This window comes from Nematolebias whitei, chromosome 6, assembly GCF_014905685.2.
Source record: "Nematolebias whitei isolate Nwh7 chromosome 6, NemWhi1, whole genome shotgun sequence".
Taxonomy (NCBI): domain Eukaryota; kingdom Metazoa; phylum Chordata; class Actinopteri; order Cyprinodontiformes; family Rivulidae; genus Nematolebias; species Nematolebias whitei.
The window spans coordinates 47106185-47123720 of NC_056503.1; the positions used below are offsets into that span (position 1 = coordinate 47106185).

Here is a 17536-nt window from a genome sequence, read left to right on the forward strand (position 1 = left end):
AACGAGCTGAAGCTACGTTATAAACGAGGTAAAGCTACGTTTCAAACAAGCTGAAGCTACAATTTAAATGAGCTAAAGATATGTTATAAACAAGCTGAAGCTACGCTATAATTAAGCTGAAGGTATATTTAAAACCAGCTGAAGCTACGTTATAATTAAGCTGAAGGTATATTTAAAACCAGCTGAAGCTACAAGTTCTGGTTGTGAGGCTCAACAAGTTCTTCTTTCTGCACAACGTGAGCAACAAGCAACATCTGGTGGCCAACATGAAAACTGACACAAACATTTGCACTGAGTGTTCCTGCTCCACGCCTCCATGATTTATAACACATTTCAAATTAAACGTCTCTGGCATGATTTATCCACCCTGAATGTAAACGTCTGCTTCACTGACTCCAGGAGACGTTCGTTTTCTCTCACCGCATCAAACTGCAGGAAGAAGTCGTCCGGTTTGTCTTCAACTCTGCCTGGGTCAGCGTGCACCTCCACCATTGGGTTGAGGTTCTGCGCTCGCTCCAGGGAAGCCTGGGCCCGGTTCTGGCCCCGAGCCGACACGGGAACCAGGAACTGAGCTCGACACGACTCCTCCGACACCTAACGGACGAACAGAGAAACCGTGACAGACGTTCGTTAAAACGTGCACACAAAACAATTCTGCCTTTCTTGTTTCAAACGTTTTATTTGACTGGAACTCTGAGAACAACTAAAGTAAAACGAACGTCAGAAATTATCTGTAGATGAACGCAAAGGCAGAACTTTGTTCACGTTTCTGTAGCGCCACCGTAAACCACGTCACAAATAGTATTAAGCTTTAAATTCATGAACGTTGTTCCAAATATAAAAATCACAAATAAACAAAATCTGCTCACTTTCTTTCTCATAATGATGTTATGCGCTAAAATGTGACAGTTTTAAGCTAAATAAATGTGTGACAGCTGCCACCTGCGTTTGTTTCCCTGCACAAACAGCCGAAATGACTGAGAGCAGCTGCGTTTACGTTACGTGTGGACCCACGTTTGACCCGAGTGACACGGTGGGGCAGTGGTAGCGTGAAGGTGGAAGAGGGGAAGGGGTTTACATGTTCTTCCTGTGCATACATGGGTTTTCTCTGGGTGCTCTGGTTTCCTCCCACAGACAAGAATCTGCACGTTAAGGTTCATGAGTAACTCTAATTTGTCCCCAGGTGTGAGTGAGACTGAAAGGTTGTCTCATTTGTCTCTATGTGTCCCTGTGATGGACTAGGCCTGCCCTGTCCCCCGCCCCTCACACGGTGACTGCTGGTGTAGATTCTCAGTCATGGTAAATACAAGAACAAAACAACCGGACTTGTGTTCTGAAGCTGAAGATGTTCGTCTTCATCAGTTCTAAAGTGTGTGGAGGTCCAAGCTTTAGAGAACTGCATGTTGCGTTCTTAGGTTCAGCTGCAGGTTAGACTGGAACTCCTCGTTAGGCTCTTGGTCTGCCTGGTTCAGAGATGTTTGGGTCGCCTCATGAAGGTGTGGAGCTGACCTGGGATCAGGTTTAGTGCTGCATTGTAGGTTTACTCCTCTGTTTATTTATTTATTTTTTTGTCTTCCTTCACCCCCTCTCAAACCATCTGGACCTGTTGGTCCTCAGCAGAGTGTCTCGTGTCCTTGAGGTGTAGTTGGACCTCTGAGTCTCTCCATCGTTGATCCGTGTGTCTGTGGAGAGGTTCTTGAGTTTCTCCGACATGAAGGTCTGAACGTTCCTGCAGACACCACACCGCTCAGTCTGGGTTTGGGGGTTCTGTCCTTGGGATGGACCAGCCTCTGAAGGTCCTATTGGGTTTAAAATGTGCAGGTGTTGTGTTTGGAGTCCCTCAGATCCTCCAGCAACATCTGGGATGATGTTTGTTCTTCTCCCCGTTCTGTTCTTTTGGATTTGTTTGCTGATTTAACAAAGGTCCAGTTAGGACATCCACAGATTTAGAGAGCTTCTATGATGTGGTTCTGTTCCTTCTGTCCTCGTGGGGACATGTTCAGACCGGCAGTGTAAAGTTTGTGTTCCAGTGGGTGGTGAGAGTCCAACAGAAGGTTCTGACCTGAGTAAGTTCCCTGCAGATCTCAGTGTTGAGGCTTCCATTTCCAACAAATGCTCCAGAAAAGGCAGCTTGTTGTTGTTGACGTTCTCTCTGGTGAGCTTGTTGTCCACAGAGTTGATGAGTCTGCTGAACCTTCTACTTCTCTAGTTCGACCCAGGTATGGTCCACATACCAGAACCTATGGCTCAGTGTTGTTCCCTTATAGGAGTCCAGGGCTCTCTGTTCCATTTCCTCCATGTAGAGACTGGCCACAATCGGTGACCCAGGAGTTCCCACGGCACAACCGTGCTTCTGTCTCTAGAAGTTGTCAGTGAACTTGAAATAAGTTGTGACAAGACAAAGGTCCAGCAGGGTACAGATATGGTCCAGTGTGGATATGGTCCGGTTTAATGAGGTCTTGTTAAAGTTGTTTTTATGATAGCTTCCCTGTGACTCAAAAAGAAAACAGTAGGTGGAAGGATGGATTTACAGTTTGCAATAAAACACAACTAGTTGTGTCGACGGAGCCATCTAGTGGAGATATGATGTACTACAAGCATAAAGGTGCCACAAAACACAAACACAAACCGTATATTGTATGTCTACGCCACAAAAGACCTTTTGTTTTATGGACAATGAATGTATCACATTAGGGGAAAAAGATTTGCTTCAGATCTGCAGTGATCTCTGAAAACACTGACTGTCATCTGGATTTGCTTGTTCGTTCTAAAAGCATTTGTTTACCTGTTCATGATCCAGCAAAGTGAGCCCCTTAACTCCAGCAAGGATTAGGTTCTTTGCCACTTCAGCTCCGAGACCACCTAAACCAGCCAGGAGCACACGGGACCCTCGTAATCTGCAGGGATTGCAGACAGAATGAAGACCGGAGGTCAAGTTTCTGATAATCTGAGGTTTTACAATCAGGAGATAAATGTACAGCCATTTCTAAAATAACCAATTACATTTGACTTTAGACTTGTGCATTTTATATTTCTTCCCTTCAAAGACTTAAATGTCATGTTACGTTTTTAATTGCATTGCAGATAATAAATCGATCGCTCCGTTATTTCTGATGGAAACAGCCGCCTGACAGCTGATGGATCATTTCAAAATTACGGATTGTAGAACTTACCAAAAGAATTGACACTTGCTCCAAATGATTTAACTTTGTTTGTAATACTTCTACTGCATGTGATGTAAGAAATGTTCAGCATTTCGTTGAAAAGGACGCAGAAACGGAGCAACAAGCGAAGCGCTCCGCTGCGTCGGTTAGCCTTCGGAGCTAACTGAGCTAACTCACCTCTTCTGGGCATCGAGCCCCCACAACCGGATCTGGCGATCATACTGCGCCGCTTCCTCTTCACTGATGACCGGGTCCTCTTTATCGATCATATCGATCATTTCTGATAGCTCTGAACCCTTGAATTACGGCGCGATTCAGGTTTTTTTTTTTTTTTTTTTTTTAGCAGCTACAAAAATTGAATGGCGAAAATTCCGCGAGCGTCCGCTGAATGGGCGCTGAATGATGACGTCAGTAGAAAACACGACATATTTCAATTTTTTAAGTCTTTTTTTATTTTGATTTGTTTACTTTGATTTTTTTTTTCTTGTCTTAGTTTTTTAGCGTCTATTTACTTGATTTAATTTATATTGTAATGGTAGTTTCGGTCTTATACTAACTAATCGCCAAAATATTTTTGTACCCACCGACATTTGTTAAAATTAATTTAAATGGCTCAGAAAGCACTCACTCAGTTGTTCAATGTAGAATGCTTTTGTTCTGGACTTTTTTCTTCTTTCTTTTTGTTGTGGACGTCTTTATATTATTGACCAGGAGGTGTTTGGGTAAAATTTTCCCTCAGTTTGGACTGTCGCAAACAAAGCCACAAAAAAAAAAAAAAAAGTTTTTTTGTTGTGTGACTCCTGTGTTAGTAAAATTATCTGATTCCAGGGACGAATACTAAGTGGTGTTTGGATCAGCTTGAAACTTTACAAATAATCAAGATAAAGCAGATTAAAATAGGCTCTTTGTTTTTTGTGATTAGATTTGTTTTATTCATTCAACCTTTATTTGTGCAGGTTAGTCTCACTGAGCCACGACAATTCGTTTAAGTGTTTGATTACATTTTAATTTAATAACTGAATAGGATGAGCTTAAGACTACTGACCTATGACAAAATAGAAAAACTGAAAGAATAAATGAGTTTACATCTCAATCTGAATTAACAGTAAAAGCTATTAAGTTTTTTGTTTGTTTTGTTTTTTGAATGTCCAGAAGACCAGATTTACCTTTTTTAGATTATTGACTTTATGTTAAGCCACACATTAAATACATAGTAATCTTATAAGAAGAGAGAAACCACGCCAAACCAATATCGTGCTCTGAAATAAATGTTGAGACAATAGTTTACAAAGTCAACGCAGTAAACCTTCAGACTGCTAATTTATATGAAAAGCACAAGTCTAAAATGTGGTCTGTGCTGTTTGGTTGTAAAATGCAGCAACTACAAATAAATACATAAATCTAAAAAATATATTATACACACGAGAAAGAAATGTACTAATCTGTGGAATCAATAAAGTTCTATCTTATATTAATTTGTTATTTGTTCTTGGTCTGACTGATTTGAGCAAATGTTCAAAACGTATTACATACACATTATAAATTGTTTAGATGTTCAGCGGCTAATATTAAGGAAGATTACTAATAATAACAAACGTTTTTTTCAGTATATTATGCAAATGACAAAAATAAAAGGTGATCGATACTTAACTTTACTTTGATTTGCTTTACTTTAACTTTGTTAAAATCAGATCTCTCTTGTAAATGAGTCCTCGAGGCTCAATGAGACTAAACTGTTTAAATAAACGAATGAATGTAGTTTTTACCTGCGCCTGCGAGTCAACATCAGGGCTTAATTTACATCCGACTACGCCGTACGGTTTTTTCCGTGAGGTTCTACGTCATGATCCGCCTTTCGGAAACCCCGCCCCCTTTACTGTGGAGAAGACGGTCAGCCATTTTAGTACATCAGTCGTCGTTTCACATCGCTACAGTAGGACGGAGAACGTCAGGATTCACTTTCAGCATATTTCTCTTACAACTGTGGTGGAGAGTTGCCTACTATGAACTGAATCTCTTCCTAAAACAAAAATAAGTAGATTGTAGTGAAGTGACGCATAAGACTCCAGTGTCGAGAGTTGTAATTTTTTGCACCTCAATGTAGCTAGAGGGAAATGGCTGTGGAAAGCATGACTGTCCATCCAAACTCCCCAACTACCAACCACGAACACAACAGTCTCCTGACTGACGAAAGGTCGAGTAATTCTACAGTCATTTAAGTGAAATTATTTATTTGTCCTGTGCTTTTACACTAAAGCCTGGGGTTTCTTTTTTTTTTTTTTTTTTTTTCCTTTTTTCTGTCAAAGGGACTAAACTCGCCTTTTCTGGGAATCGAGAGGTAAAGAACGGCCATGTTGAAACGACAACGGGAAGGCCAAATACCAACTGGAATAACGTTCTTATTCCCTTTTTATTTGATCACATTATTACAACCAACGATCAGTCGATGGACGGCTCGTCTGAAGGGAGAAAGACGAAGTCGAAACATGATCGTTGGCACTTTTTTATCTCGACAGTTTACCTCGTCTAAAACATCGATTAATTATCTGTGCCCATCGTTAAAACAAGTTTTAACTTAACGACTTTTATTCAAGTGTATTTGGTGACAATCGCTGCCGCAGGTGACTTAATCCGATCGTCTCGGCCTGTTTTCAGGCTAACATTAGCATGCTAGCTCATGTCAGGGAAGCTAACGGCTAACCCTCTTAGCTGCTTCCGGCGTTAAAATTCGCAGCGATATCAGTTTATCGTAGCTTCAAAACCGAGCTCGTCGCAGTTCGAGTGTTTTGTACTTTACTGGCGCTTTTAAAAATCCGCTCAAAAGTCCATTGAACATTGTCGTTTTTATTCACAGTCGTGTCCACACTGACTCGTCCCAAACAGTCAAAAAAGTCCCCAAACGTCTGCAAAGCATCCCAGAAGTGGTTCAAGTCTAACACAAAGTTGCCCTTTCTTGTGTTCACTTTGGAACAGTTTGCTCTCTGCCCCTCTTCCCAGTCCCTCAGACCCACTCAGAGCCCCTGAAATGTTAGGGAAAAGTTTTTGAGTGCAATAATGTGAAGGAAACCTGTCACAGTAAGTATTCCCCATTTTAATCACGGCCCTTTGCTGGAATAATGATTGGATTGATGGAGGCAGCTGTTAAATGTACTTCATGGCTTTTTTAATGCAGAGCAATCGTGCTAAAATTGGAAAATGCATCATAGATGGTTTATACTGGGGTGTATAAAGAGATTTATTTGCAGTTGTGGGAAGTTTTCGTGAATAACAGTGAAAACTTGGCACAGACGGCAGATTATGAGTGTCTAATAAATAACTAGGTGTTTCTTTGCAGCTTTTTCAATTGGAAGAGACACGAATCAAAAGTTGTGCCAGTCCTTTAGATCCTCCAGGAAGGTGTTGAGACATGTGGACGGAGTTGGTTTGCATTCTCCAGACTGGTGCGGTTGTTGGCAGCGGGTGTTGTGTGTTTAACATTTCACCAGGACAGAGAGCGCCCGTTCACAGTGACCTGCTCAAACAAGACGACGAGCCCTCCACCACGACACGTTTTGTTTGTGCTCCCGATCCTCTCTGGATGCAGAGATCATAGCTGTTAAAGACGGTGCGATACAAGAACGTTCAGACCAAGTTTTCTAGCCTTGTGTTGCGATGAGAAACACAAAACATGATGTTGGGTTGTGTTGGTTTTGGACTGCGTGCTGTAGCAGATAACTGGGTTCTGTGTGTTGACTTTAGTTTTGTTACCGTGACACTTTTGGGTAAACCAAATTGTTCTGACAGAACTTTGAAAGGCAGGCGTCAAAGCATTAAAGGTGCTCGTTGCAAACTATAAAAACAAATATGAAGCAGGCATACGAAGCTGTGCAGTTTGAAGTGATCCGGTAGTTGTGCTGAAATGCAGGTCGACTCTCGGTGAGCGCCTCACAGCACCTGGCTGGGTCCATCAGACGCCACGTGAAACTCGAGTCGTATAACGGACCTACGTTAGGCTGGCCGTAAACAAATATGGCCAGTAAATTTACCGTTTGACTTGAATTCAGCCACTTCAGCTGTTTCCATAAGCAAACACGAAAACCCTTTCGTAGGTTATTGTTACAAATTTGTGATTTAAACACAAGTTTAACATTGAGATGAGAGAAAAATATTCTGATTTTTTTTTTTTTTTTTTTTACAAAACGATTTTTGGCCGGTCTGCATGACAAACATTTGTTTTCTGTCATCAAACACAAATAGCATGTGTTTTAAGTACATTTAAATGCACAGTCCAAGCAGTAAAACGGCCCTGGTGATTGTTTTTAATTATTCGTTGTGATGGAGAGTTTTGTGTTGCTGCCGTGTTCATGTACAGAGCAGCTGACGGACCGGGCCCGCTGCCTGCTGCGTCTCGGCTCGCTCTGCTCTGCATTCAGGACAAAACCTGTTCCAGTTGTCGATCCATCTGGGCCTCAGGCCCGCTCGCTGCAGATGCTTCTTTTAGCCTCCTGTGGGTGTTGGCCTTTGTCAGGGTGTCAGCTCGTGAGTCATTAATGCTCTGAAACTCAACTAGCCTTAGCTGTAAACCATGTTGAAACATCAGGTGGATCAATGCGCTGAAATAATGTGATTGTCGTGGTCCAGCACCTGCTCACAGTGACGCCCCATCAGTACACCTCAGAGGCACGAGGTCCAAATGACCGACTGCAGACGACGACGTGCGTTTGTTTACCTGCAAAAACAGCTGAAGGAACGAGAAACACGTCGACGACGTTCATAAAGGAGCCGTTTGCGTCGTAGAAGTTTTCACGTCTCGACAGTTTTCATGTTTTTGTTTGCGTTTACGCTCAGATCTGTAAAGTATGAAGATAAAAACATGGGTTATTAAAGCCATAGCAGCTGCCAAAATACACAACTTATCATTGTTTTTGCTCCGATTTTTTAAAATATATGATTAAAAAAAAAAAAAAAAAACCTCAAAGTCTACTACGGTACTTTATTTGTAATGAATGAAATTAGGAGTCAGGTTTTGTTGCCAACAATTACAAGTGGTTTGTTTACATGCAGAGAATTCCTCACCAGCTTTAGCTCCGTTGACGTTTATCACACATGATGCAGTCACAGGCTAATAATCAGATATCTGAGCCTGTACGACAGTAAAAAAACATCTTTTGTGCTCCAGTTCTGGCTGATTTTCCAGAGTTGGTCAATTTACACGTTTTTAAAAAGATGGAGGTGTGGAGGGAGTAGCAGATTAAAGAGACATTGTGCAAATTCACCCATTTACATCACAAAATGTTTTAAACTTACAACAAATGTGGATTTATTTCCCTCAAAGGGAACTGGCTCTGCCTGATAAAGTTTGGAAAAATATTCACTTGGATCCTGCGTTGCAAAATTTACTTTAAAGATTTACAGATTGCTGTAATTATGTGTCAATCTTGTTTTTATATAGATTATTCTCATTTTAATTAACGTACGTCCAACCTATCTGGAGAGGTTTAACTTTAAACTGTATTTTAAACTGTAGTTAAAATTGAAATTTATTTTTTAATTGTCTTTAACTATAACCTTTAGAAATAAACATTGTAATTGTTTTTGTAATAATCAAGCATCTTTTCTTGTTTTTATGGGATTTTAGTGCAGATCTTTGTTTTTTCCTTCAAATTTTAAGTTTTCTTTTATTCCCTTAAACTTGAAAACACGTCAGAAAAGTTTTGTTGAAGTGAATGAGAATTAATTTATATATATATTAATTTTTTCATTCATTCAGCCTTTATTTATACTTATATTAACTGATGTCCGTGTGCTTTTTGTCATGAACAGGCCAGAAGATGAAGAGTTGGAGGAGGGCGAGCTGGAAGATGATGCAGGAGAAGTGGAGGAGGAGGAAATGGAGGGAGGTGCAGCAGTGGTCCAAGGTGGAGATGAGTGCGACGAAGCGGGTGGGGGAGGAGGTGAAGCAGGAGCAGAGAAGACGGCGGAGAGGCCTCGGAAAAGCAAGGAGCGCCACGGCAGCAGCAACTCGGACGACGATAGGTCTCACCGCCGCAAGAGGAAGAGAAAGAAAGAAAAAGAACGAGAGAAGAGGAGGTCCAAGAAGAAACGCAAATCAAAGCATAAAGTAAGAATTCACGCAGCCGCTGAGCTTAAGAAACGTTCAGTTTTGTGTTTTCATCTGAGGAAAACGAGACTTTGTGTGTGATTAACGTGTTGCTGCAGCGACACGCCTCCTCCGATGACGACCACTCGGACTACAGCGACGACTCCGACTACAGTCCCAGCGAGAAGAGGAAATACAGAGAGTACGGCGATCAGTACGGCCCTTCTGTAAGTCTCAGTGAGATTCTGCACCAAAGTTTCAAGACAATAAAGTCATTAATTGTTCTGGTGTTTTCCGTTTGCTTGAAGTCTCATGGGGGCTACAGCAGCTCCAAGAAAGGCAGCTACATGAAGATGGACAAACAGAGTTATGGAGGCTACGATGAATACAACGAGGACAACTACGAGGGAGAGGAGGATGAAGATATGGGAGATGAAGATTATGACGACTTCGCCAAGGAGCTTAACCAGTACCGCAGGGCCAAGGAGGGGGGCCGCGGTGGACGAGGTGGGTCCATTTTAGGGAGCAAAAACTCCATTTGTCATCATTCCAGTAATGTTCGTTCTTTTCTTTATGACACAGCTTTCAGCACAACAAACCGCTGTAAGAGCAGACTACCCCTGAGCATTGCTTCCACTTTGTAATCCTTTCAAAATAAACTGACAGCAGAGACGGGCTGGGGGGTTGCTGGCTGTTTCTCTTTTTTCAATTTGAGGCGGGGCGGGCGGTAGGTGTTCTGTTGAGAAAAGCGCTCCGACTGGAAAAGCATCGTTAGGCGTGTCACTTCCAGGTATCTGCGTCTGAGATAAAGAAGAAACTAAATTACCATGACAGTCACGTTAATTCTTTGTATTCACTCATCTAATCTGGAATTTGAATGTTTAAACATCGCTGCCTTTCCCTGGTCCGTTTGGTTCCTGAAACAAACTGATTGGACTTCACAGTTATATTTAAACAAGTCACTTCTACAACCCTCGTCCGTAATAAAGTTGATCAAAGGAGCGCATTAAGTAGAACGTTACTGCGTCTTTGGTTTGCTCACATTAGCAGTTTATCTTGCAGAACGGTTCTGGAGTCTGTTTGCTTTCCCGGCCCAAAGTCCACAGGTTGGCTGCACGCAGGAGAGTCTCGCTCCAGTTTCATCGCCGTCTTTGTGTCTCTGCAGGGAGCAGAGGTCGCATGAGGAGCCTGCGAGGCCGTGGAGGGCTGAGGGGAGGGAGGAGGGGGCGAGGAGGGAGCAGAGGGCGAGGAGGGAGAGGGAGAGAAAGAATGGGAGGAGACGACGATGGAGACGGCTATGGAGATGAAATGGAGGTGAGGTTTTTAAACTGTTGTTGTTGAAGCAAAAAACGAGACACGTGATTGTAAAACTTCACGCTTCAGTTTAATTCAAGATCATCCTGGTATCGATAAATCAAAGTGGCTTTGTGGAAAGATCAGATTAAAGGAAATAATTCTCTGCACATATTTGTCGTTTGTTCTTCTACGTTACTATAGAGTGCTCGCACGTCGTCATTCCTGAAGCCCTGACTTGTCTAAATCAGAACAGAATGGCAGATTTGCCCGTCATTCCCTTCCCAGAGACTCGACCCTGTAGTTCTGAGGTCATTGTTGAAGATCAGCGGCCGCATTTCTTTTCAGAAAATCTGAACATTTGGGTGTGTGTGGGGGGGGGGGGGGGCATCTCTGGAACCGCTGGTCTGCTTGACATAAAATGTGAGATACTGGTGTGGGAATTTGATAAATTTGCAAAGTTTAATAAAAATCTGAGCTGGTCCAGTAAAATAAAAATGTTTTTTTTGGGTGGGGGAAACGTTTTGGATTGAGCCTCGTGTTAAAGTTAGCTCTTGTGATAAACCAGTGGCTCTTCCTCTTTTCTCTTTTACAGTACGGCGATGACGACTATGAAAACATGGGGGATGAAGAGTACGATGACTACTCGAAAGAACTCAGTCAGTACAAAAAGTCCAAAGACCGAGGCCGAGGTTTGTGGGTTTCATTTATCTGAGTGAATCAAACCTTTATCGACTTGTGGAGTTAGCTTGAAAACAGTAAAAACAAAAATTGACTGGTGTCACTGATTTCTCACCCAGGAGGTAAAGGAGGCCGCAGTCGAGGACGAGGTAGAGGAGGGCGGGGGCTGATCCGAGGAGGAAAAGGTCGAAACAGAGGGAGAGGACGAGGCGACATGGGGAACGATGACGACAACAACGGAGACATGGACAACGGGGTAAAACAAAACGAGGTGCACTGACGCCGAAACAAACCCGCCCCTTTCAAGCTGTTGATTAATGTGTCGATGCTGGTTTCTGTAACTCAGGAGGGGGGCGATGGTCCAGGAGCAGGGAGGAGGCATCATAATGAAAAACACCAGGACAGGAAAGGAAAGGCCATCTGCAAGTACTACATCGAGGGGAGATGCACCTGGGTAGGACTTCACTATTCACTATCAAATGTTTCTGTTTCAGCAGCTTACGCTTTACGTTTAGTGACGTTTCACACTTTCTGTGAGGATACCCAGCAGGTCAAAGGCTTAATTTAACGATCTACTGCAGCCAAAAGGCAAGTGCAGAGTAGGATTCATAGTCAAATTGTGTCAAATTATACAAATTGTGTTGCCATGTCAAAATCCAAGATGGCCACCACTATGTGTGTGTGTGTGTAAACCAACCACTCCCATCATTTGAGGAAACTATGCTTTCTAGTTTTTATCTTGTTTAAAAGTATGGTTTCCTCAAATGATTGAGGTGGTCAAAGATTAATCTATGGGGGCCAGGGCCACCAGTGTCCCCCCCCCCCCCCCCCGGCTCCACCACTGCACCAGGTGGTGTAGAAAGTTGCTCCCTCCAGGATCCGTGACTCTGCTCTGCTTCAAGCAAAATAAAATAACCTCCCTCTGTGTAACTCCTCCACTTTAATATCTTGGACTAAAAACATTTAGGTTTACTTCATTTCTCTGTTCCAGTCCAGAAAAACACTCATCTGCAGAACTACAAACATTCACCATTCAAGCGCCTCAGAGTCGGCTGAATGTAGTATTTATGTTACAAAATGAATAATATAGTGTTAAAAACACGTTAAAATAAAAGTATTTATTGTCATAAAACAGCCATAAAGTAAGTGAGGAGGAAATTTCCAGTTTCTGTGAATTTTTTTTTGTTGAGTTCAAAGGAAAAGTGTGAATGACTGAGGCTACAAACTCAGAGCTCGCCCCCTGAAACTCGTCAGGAGTTATCTGTGGATCTTCGTTTACTTTAGTCGTCAGCACGGTTCTAGTTCAACGAGAACTGCTCTCACGTTGACAATCTGTAGAAAGGTATAAATTATGAAGACATTATTCAACTGTTTGTAGATTGCAACAGCACCCTGGAGCAGCATTAATGTGTGGTCTGACGGTGAAGACAAAAGGTTTACGAATGTCCCTCCATCTTGTCCAACCACCAGGGGGACCACTGTAACTTCAGCCACGACATCGAGATGCCCAAGAAGAAGGAGTTGTGTAAATTCTACATCACGGGGTTCTGCGCCCGAGCCGACCACTGCCCCTACATGCACAATATCCTTTACCGCTGCCCAGCTCAGAGGGACGTCCTCCTGGTTTCACTCCCGTCTCTTGTCTGGAGAGAAACTCGAGTTGTGTTTGACCAAAATGAAGCGACAGAAGTTAAAATGTTAAAAAAGTCCTGTGTTCCTCCTTGACTCTCACGTCACGTGAATTTCCTTGTAAGTTGTTCCACACCACCGGGAACTGTGTGAACGGAGAAGAGTGCATGTTCTCCCACGATTCCCTCAACGACGACACCCAGGAGCTGCTCAACAAGGTGGGGGTCCTCCGACGTTCTCTTTTTGGAGAACTGCTCGTTTACATGAAATGAGGCGTAGTTTCAGCGTTTCAGGTCGTCGTTTGAAGATGAACCCGTTTCACGTTGTTTCGCAGATGCTTGCAGAGGATGCAGAAGCTGGAGCCGAGGATGAGAAGGAGGTGGAGGAGCTGAAGAAGCAGGGCATCAACCCTCTTCCTAAACCCCCTCCTGGAGTGGGACTCCTCCCTACGCCTCCTCGGCCCATTTCGATGGACACCAACACAGGGGTGGGGGATTATGGTGGGCCCGCAGCATGTGACTTTGGGGGTCATCCTGGACCCATCCAGGGTCCTATTGCGGTTCCAGCTCCTGTCCCTGGACCCAACCCCAGCCCTGGTCCCCCTGTCCATGGTCCTGATGGAAGTCCATTCCTGGGAGGGCCACCCCCAAATCCCAGTGTCCCTCCTCCCCACATGGTCCCTCCACCTGCAGGTGGAGGAGCCGGGAGCTGCGGGGGGAAGAAGATCCCCTCGTTGTTTGAGATTAAAGTCCAGCCGACGGGACAGCTGGCCCAGAAACTGGCCGTCAGGTAGGAAGTCCAGAATCATCTTTAAGATTAAAATCCATCTTTAGATCTGACTTCACCTGCAGAGCTGCGCAGACTTGAAGTTACATTGAGTGTTTTGTGTCAGAAGCCAGGTTCCCAGTGGAGGCCAGGCTCAACCCTCACCTCCTGGACCACAAGGACCCCCTGGTGCTGCTCCGCCCCGCTTCCCTGCCCCTCCAGGCATGATGTCCCCCGACATGGGCTCCAGCGCTGGTGCAAATCAGGGTCCTCCGAACATGGGGCCCTGTGGACCCCCCATGATGGGAGGATTTCCACCTGGTGACGGTCCTCCTCAGGGGGGAGGAAACTTCTTCAACAACTTCTACAATCAGCAGGAGGGCATACCGATGGAGGGGGTGGTGTCAGAAGGTGAGAAACGAAACGTCCGATGGTCACAGTGACGACTGATGGAATAAAGCGCTTTATTTTCAAACTCATGAGCACTTCCTGTTTCCTCCCAGGCGACAGCTTCACCGGCATGGAGGAGCGAGGAGGAGCGGGGGATTTTAATAATCATTCAGGGGGCCAAGAAGGCTCGGCTAATGGCTCCTCAGCCAGCCAGGGAGGGATCTCTGTTCCCGACTTCCTGCCTCCGGCTCAGCGCGTTCTGTTCATGAGGATCCAGCAGAAGCAGCAGGAGGAGGAGGAGAGAGCTCGCAGGATGACTGAGGGAGGAGCGGACAGGAGTAAAGATGTTGAAGGTAAATGTTCACCGTCAGGTTTCTGGATCATTTCAACTTTGAAAAAGAACGTGTTTTTGTTTGTTAATTCTTAGAAATGTTCTTCCGGTCTCCAGGTGACTCAGGAAACTGGTACTCCAGTGAAGATGAGGACGGCGGTGGCAGCGTGACCTCCATCTTGAAGACGCTTCGTCAGCAGACTCAGGCTCCTCAGAAGTCTGACAGCCACCCGAGTGACCCCCGTCTCCAGAAAGCTGCTCCCACCAACCTCCCCGCTCGCCCAGCAGACCCCCGATTGGCTCGGGACCCTCGCCTGGCCCGCATCACCGACTCTGCTCAACACCCAGACCCGGCTCAGTCCACGGCCGGCCCGCCTTCCTCAGGACCGCCTGCAGATCCGAGATTAGCCAGGCTAGCTGCCTCGTCAGGATCCAGCTCACATTCACCTCCTGCTTCGAAGCCAGAACCTCCTCTGATCTACAAGCCCCCGCCTCTTACAGCCCCAGCAGCAGAGGAGGAGGAGACGGAGCGGGTTCTAAGGGACAAGCCCGTGCCGATTCCTTTGGACCCGCTCATGGGCATGGCTCTGAGGGACCCCCGCTCCCAGCTGCAGCAGTTCAGCCACATCAAGAAGGACATCGTTCTGCACATGCCGGCCTTCTGTAAAACCATCACCTGGTCCCCTGAAGACCTGCTCCCACTGCCTCTTCCCAAACAGGACCTCCTGCCACTCCCACCAGGCATCCCCCCTGTACCCTCCCTGGACCCCCGCCTGTCCAGAGCTCAGCAGCTCCACAGGTCACAGTCTCCCCCCGTACAGCCCCCTCCCTCGATGGATCCCCCCGTGCCTTCCTCCTCTTCCCTCCCGGACTTTGAGCTGCTTTCTCGTATCTTAAAAACCGTGAACTCGAGCCCGTCCAAGACTTTGTCTCCCCCCCACCTGCCCACTCCTGCTTGTCCTGCTTCTCTGCTGGTTCAGCCTCCCCCCGTGACTACCTCACTCGCAGAAAAACCAGTGGACCAGCGTGTCGCCCGAAAAACTCCGCCTGACTCCCGTCTCCAGCCACCGAAGTCAGCTCTGAAGCAGCCATCAGAACCGGCGCCTGCTGCCCCCGTGTCCGCTGCGCCTCCAGCAACAGCAGCAGGTTCCCCCCCTTCCACCATCGCCCCCTACGACCCGAGGCTCCTCTCCTCAGGGGGAGCAGGGTGCGGTGTAGGAGCCGGGACACCAGGGGGAGCCAGTGTGCTGAGCAGCATCAGCCTGTACGACCCGAGGACTAACAAACCAGGGAGCCCCGCATCCAGCGGTGGCTCCAACAACTCCCCCTCCTCAGCCAGCTCAGAGTCCAAACCCAGCGACCCCACGGGGGGAAAACCCAAGTCCAAGGAGCCCCTGTTTGTTCGGAAGTCCGCACTGGACCAACCAGAACCGGAGAAAAGTGGAGAGCAAGGTACGGATCGATATAACAGCTACAACCGGCCGCGGCCGAAGCCCACGCCCTCACCTAACTCCACGACCCAGGTGGGGCCTGCCCCCGCAGCTGGAGGGCAGGGCCCACCTGGGGCTGCTGCTGCTGCAGATCCAGGACCCGCTGGAGTCCACAACCTGCCCGTGTCCTCTCTGTTCGGGGTCGTGAAACAGGCCGCCAAACCGGGCGGGACAAGTAGCCCCTTTGGAGGGAACAGCCCGGCCCAGTCCGACCCAGCAGCCACCGAGCAGGACAACGCCTCCCTGAAGGACGTTTTCAAAGGATTCGACCCGACAGCCTCACCGTTCTGCCAGTGACCCGACCCGGAACTCGAGTCCTAGAACCAGAACCTGCTGCTCCGCCAGGGTTCTTGTAGGATTTATGGACACTGGAAAAAAAAGAATCGTAGAGCGTGCACTGCAGCAGCTGCCTGTAACAAACACACACACTCACTCACACACACACACACACACACACACACACACACACACACACACACACAGTGTTGTGGATGAGTTGATCTGAGAGACTCTTGTAATGAGAAACGTTTAAAGTTAGATTTCTATTTTAATCAAACTTATCGATGTATAAAAGATATATTCTCTTGTCTCAGACAGACGAACGTATAAAATGAATCGTTTCGCTTCACAGGTTTCATTTTATTTCCTTCACTCTCATTTGTTTCGTTGTAAATTATGTTTCTTTAAACCGGTGCACTGTTTGTTTGTTTGTTTGTTTGTTGACAGCGTCGGGGGGAACATCTCCTCCTAAATATGCCTCGATTGTGATTTTTGACTTTTATTTAACTAAACGGCACCGAAGCAACTCTCCCCCGTCATCACTTCCTGTGCACCGACACACGTTTCCTTTAACGTGTCTCTGGATAAAGAGTAAATCTGTAATAAGTTTGTTTTTGTTAGTATTTATTTTTGTACTTCTGAGGTTTATATTCTTATTATTAGCTCTTATTTAGCTCTTACCCCGGACCTGTCAGTAACCACTACGCTCACGCTCTTTTTTCACACTCCGGCCTTCGTTTGCATCGCGCCGCACGGCGAGGACGCCGCACGGCGAGGACGCCGCACGGCGCTCGTTGTTGTTTCCTTGGTTTTGAACCGAGCGTTTAACTCTTCCGAAATCAAATTTTGCTGCTTGGATCAACTGAAGCGGTTAAACGTTAAATGTATCAGAATGATAACGTTAAAGTAGAACAGCCGCAGTTTTCGAGCGTTTGGGTCGAGCAGCGCCGCGACAATCACAAACTGAAGTTCGCCTGGTCGGCCTGAGCGCGACGACGCTTTCAGAGACGCTGCAGCAGGAGGAGTTTGTTTTTTTATCCCCGGGCTCGTTTGAGAAGCTGAAGCTCTCAGGATTGTGTATAAACGGCGATAATTTTAATTTATTTCTCTCTTTTTCGTACCCGGACACTCGCTCCCTTCCTTCTGAACCGAATCATGCCGCCCGTGTGGCGTCTGCTCAGCTCCGTGGATGCGGTCGTTAGAGTCGTGAGACTCGAAAACTGCTCCGAGCGCTGTCGGCTCCTTCCTTATTACAAACATCAACCTTATTCCTGTTTGTCTGTAAATTCTTCCTCTTGTTTTGTACATTTCACCAGTAAAACGACTCGTTGGCGTTTTCTAACTGCAGGTGAGGTTGGACGTGCTTAAATTAAGTTGATCATCCATTTAAAACTTATTATTTTGGGTATTTTCTGTTTGGATCTTTTTACTCTTT

At 45.8% G+C, this 17536-nt stretch overlaps 2 protein-coding genes across 2 annotated transcripts in view; one reads left to right on the forward strand and one right to left on the reverse strand.

Annotated features, from left to right (window-relative positions):
* The window catches only part of sae1 (SUMO1 activating enzyme subunit 1), a 14100-nt gene extending 10535 nt beyond the window's left edge, over nt 1–3565 (reverse strand). Inside the window, exons 1-3 of the mRNA XM_037678355.1 lie at nt 3342–3565; nt 2786–2897; nt 421–594 (exon numbers count right to left, since the gene is read on the reverse strand). Coding sequence (XP_037534283.1) covers nt 421–594; nt 2786–2897; nt 3342–3442 — 387 coding nt within the window. The 5' untranslated portion in view covers nt 3443–3565. The remainder of the gene's footprint in view (nt 1–420; nt 595–2785; nt 2898–3341) is intronic.
* A 1514-nt stretch (nt 3566–5079) lies between these two features.
* zc3h4 (zinc finger CCCH-type containing 4) lies at nt 5080–16284 on the forward strand. Its single transcript, XM_037678356.1, has 14 exons — nt 5080–5358; nt 8967–9264; nt 9363–9470; nt 9552–9750; nt 10409–10557; nt 11132–11228; nt 11337–11473; nt 11564–11671; nt 12688–12799; nt 12955–13064; nt 13181–13635; nt 13739–14022; nt 14115–14354; nt 14450–16284. The coding sequence occupies exons 1-14, from the start codon at nt 5279–5281 to the stop codon at nt 16117–16119; spliced, it is 4047 nt and encodes a 1348-aa protein (XP_037534284.1). The 5' UTR covers nt 5080–5278; the 3' UTR covers nt 16120–16284.
* The last annotated feature ends 1252 nt before the right edge of the window (nt 16285–17536 follow it).